This window comes from Nematolebias whitei, chromosome 8 (assembly GCF_014905685.2).
Source record: "Nematolebias whitei isolate Nwh7 chromosome 8, NemWhi1, whole genome shotgun sequence".
Taxonomy (NCBI): Eukaryota; Metazoa; Chordata; class Actinopteri; order Cyprinodontiformes; family Rivulidae; genus Nematolebias; species Nematolebias whitei.
This window is the reverse complement of record NC_056505.1, coordinates 21,718,496-21,722,011: the sequence shown is the minus strand read 5'-3', so window position 1 is coordinate 21,722,011 and position 3,516 is coordinate 21,718,496. Positions and strand designations below refer to the sequence as shown.

Sequence of the window (3,516 nt, the reverse complement as noted above, 5' to 3'; positions counted from 1 at the left end):
TATCTAAAATAATCATTTTTCATGCACAAGAACTTAGAATAAAAAAGACTTTGAGTTACTTTCTTTTATTTTAAAACAAAATCATTTTTTTCCATCCATGTTTTTAAGATGAAATATAGAAAGCAGATCAAAATGTTTTTATTTATTCCCTTCAGTGAACACGTTCTCCAGCCCTTAATCGCATCCATTAAAGCGTAACAACTTCATATATGTATGCACTCACATGAAAGTTGTGAAAACCTTTAAATAACACGGCATGAACTGTTTTCATCTGTAAATCTTTAGGACTCATTGCAAACACTGTAAAGTTTGCTGCTGAGTAACAATTTTGCTTCTTTTCTTTTCAGGATATTCCCAAGAATATCAGCCGCTCTTCTCTTGCCTCCTCTTCCAGCAACTCTCCTGTTTTTACTGTAAGCCGACCTCGCTCTAATGCTTGTTTTCTAAGATTCTCACAGTTTATGTCATTTCAAAACAAAATTTCTAACCTGATGACCTGTCCAGGAGCTCCAGCCCCTGATGGCACACCCTAACCTCCAGTCTGAGCAATGCCCCTCCCAGGAAGATGGAAGGGACGGCCAAGCTAGACCTGCAGGAGTCACTGCCCTGCAGAGAACCAAGGCCTGCTTTCTCAAGGGCGTGTCCTACTTCTCAGGGGACATGGAGGCATTTGGAAAATGGATGGAAAGTGAGTCAAATTAGAGACATCATGCATCAGTGATAGTCTGGAATTGTGTAAATGTCCTATAACTTGACATATAGGTATGGAGACTTCATAAGTAATGGATGAATAAACTTAGTCAAACATTAATAATAAATCATCACAGGAACTTCAAGCAGAGCTCTTAAGGTGAGCTCTGAGGCATGGAGAGGTTATTACCCTGAGATAATGTGTTATATCTGAGGCTGAAGGGTACCTGAGCAGCACTGAACCATCAGTTTCACGTGTTTATCAGTGGAAACGTTCCTCAACCTCACGCTGCCTTTTGGATTCAAATCTCACAAACGGTTCCCACCTGTATTTCCCTAGAACGGTTTTTCTTGCTGCAGCTGCTGGACTGGGTTCTGCGAGGAGCATCCCAGGTGATGTTCGTCAACAATCCTCTGAGTGGACTCATCATCTTTGGGGGCCTCATTTTGCAAAACTACTGGTGGGCCCTCAATGGCTTTGTGGGCACGCTCTTTGCAACTATTTCTGCTCTCATCCTGCAACAAAACAGGTACAAACTCAGACTACAGCTGAACTGAATCAAGTAATTTAGCACATTTCAAAGAAGAAGCAGCTCAGCTTTGCTTTGAACCATGGAAATCAATCAGCTTTGATGATTTTTTTCCTCAGGGGTGCTATAGCTGCAGGGTTGTATGGATACAACGGCATCCTGGTGGGTCTGCTGATGGCTGTGTTCTCCAACACCGGAAACTGGTACTGGTGGCTTCTGCTGCCAAATGTCTTCATGTCCATGATGTGGTAAGCTGCCAGAAATGGCTGAACAATAATTTTAAAAAAGGTAGAAAAAACGGAAAAAGTGGATTCAAGTTGCAGTTTTTCTACTTAATTGCTCAGTCAGCTATAATGGAAGCAAGACTTTAGATTTGCTAATGATAAAACAGAGAGATGCTTGAAACAAACAAGTCATTGAATCATTTTGTGCATGTGCACCTTTAACCCAGGTGATGACGTACTGCAATGTTGTGCTTTAGCCCAATTGTGTCCAGTGCCCTGGCATCGATAAACAGCCGCTGGGATCTGCCAGTGTTCACGCTGCCCTTCAACATCCTAGTATGTCTGCACATGGTCGCCACCGGCCACTATAACCACCACTTCCCCCAGGTGCTCATTCAGCCACGCTCCGAGTTCCCCAACATCACCTGGTCTGAAATCAATGTGTCAAAGGTCAGTAAACAGCTGTAATCTGTCTTAACAAAGCAAGTTGGCCCTGTTGGAAGCACACTCGTGACTCTTGCATTTACAAATATCATTACCTTTTGCAGCTGTTCATGTCAGTACCTGTAGGAATAGGGCAGGTTTATGGCTGTGACAACCCTTGGACAGGAGGAATGTTCATCATCTCTCTTTTCATCTCCTCCCCTGTCACCTGTGCTCATGCTGTTCTGGGATCTGCTGTGGGCATGGTGTCAGGTGAGAGAACACACAAACCCCGGTGAAACCTTTGGAGGGTTGTAAAGTAATGTATGCAGTAATACTGTGTGTCCCTGTGTGGTTACACAATAGATTCAGTATCAGTACTTAGCAGGAATGAGAGTGACAAGATCAAGACTTGTTTTGTTGTTTCAGGTTTGGCTTTAGCAGCTCCGTTTGAAGACATTTATTTTGGCCTGTGGGGCTACAACTGTGTGTTGGCCTGCATCGCCATAGGAGGAATGTTTTACGCGCTCACCTGGCAGGTGCATCTGCTCGCCATCACATGTGGTGAGTAGAGAGATAAAAACTTTATCTTAAAGTGCAGCTAATCTGTAAGAAATGGGCGTGAGTCATCATGACATCATGAGCAACTATGAAGTGTGTATCTGTAATCTGTAATCCCAACCAGCTCTCTTCTTCTCTGCAGCTTTTTTCTGCGCCTATCTCGGCTCAGCCATTGCCAACATCATGTCCACAGTAAATATTCAGCCTTTCAGTTTAATCCACTGTATTTATTAACCTACAAGTTTGTTACAAAATGTAATTTATTGCGATCTATCCACAGTTCGGTCTTCCGGCGTGCACATGGCCTTTCTGCCTCTCTGCCCTCACCTTCCTCCTCCTAACTACAGGGACCAAACGAATATTCAAGCTGCCGCTGGCTAAAGTCACCTATCCTGAGAAGAACTTGGCCTTCTACTGGAAGCTGAAGAAGCAGGAGAAAGAGGAAAAGGCTGAGAAGGAGAGGAAAGAGCAAGAGGAGCAGCAGAGAGTCATCAAGGAGGAGGTGATCCTAAACGAGAAAAATCAACTGAGGCTGGAGTTGCAGAGGATGGAGGAGGGGAAAGAAGACAATATCAATAAAGAGACGCAAGCTGAAGACCGAGAGTCTGCAGCAGATGTGCAGGACACTGAAGGAGAAAGAAACAGGAGAAATGAATTCACTGAAGTCATTATTGCTGATTATTTGTAATACTGCATTACTAAAAACACAAATGTTGCCAATTTGAGGATGTAAATAATGATTGCTGTAAATATTTTTATGTGACTTTGTAATTAGTCTTTTTTTTCTCCTTTTGTTTACCTGAGTTCAATTTAGGGTGAGGTTTTAATGACTTTTTGTACTTTGTATTTTTTTTTTTATAAAGAGTTGGTAATATATCTTATTTTTTTATAGTTTTGTAAGCAGTTAATCATGTCTAATTCTGTTTATTCACTGTTACCTTCAGTTCCTTCATAAAGCTGAACATGAAACAAGAAAAGTTGACATGTAAAATTAATTATTCAGCTTGATCAAATAACTGCTGTGATTTAAAATGGCCAGGAACAGAGAGCATTTCAAACCTCCTTTAAGTTCAAGTTGAGATCAAGTT

At 41.9% G+C, this 3,516-nt stretch overlaps 1 protein-coding gene across 1 annotated transcript; it reads left to right on the top strand.

Annotated features, from left to right (window-relative positions):
• Window positions 1-519: 519 nt before the first annotated feature.
• slc14a2 (solute carrier family 14 member 2) lies at window positions 520-3,116 on the top strand. Its single transcript, XM_037680105.1, has 8 exons — window positions 520-688; window positions 1,031-1,220; window positions 1,340-1,468; window positions 1,702-1,894; window positions 1,993-2,140; window positions 2,297-2,431; window positions 2,571-2,620; window positions 2,709-3,116. The coding sequence occupies exons 1-8, from the start codon at window positions 520-522 to the stop codon at window positions 3,114-3,116; spliced, it is 1,422 nt and encodes a 473-aa protein (XP_037536033.1).
• The last annotated feature ends 400 nt before the right edge of the window (window positions 3,117-3,516 follow it).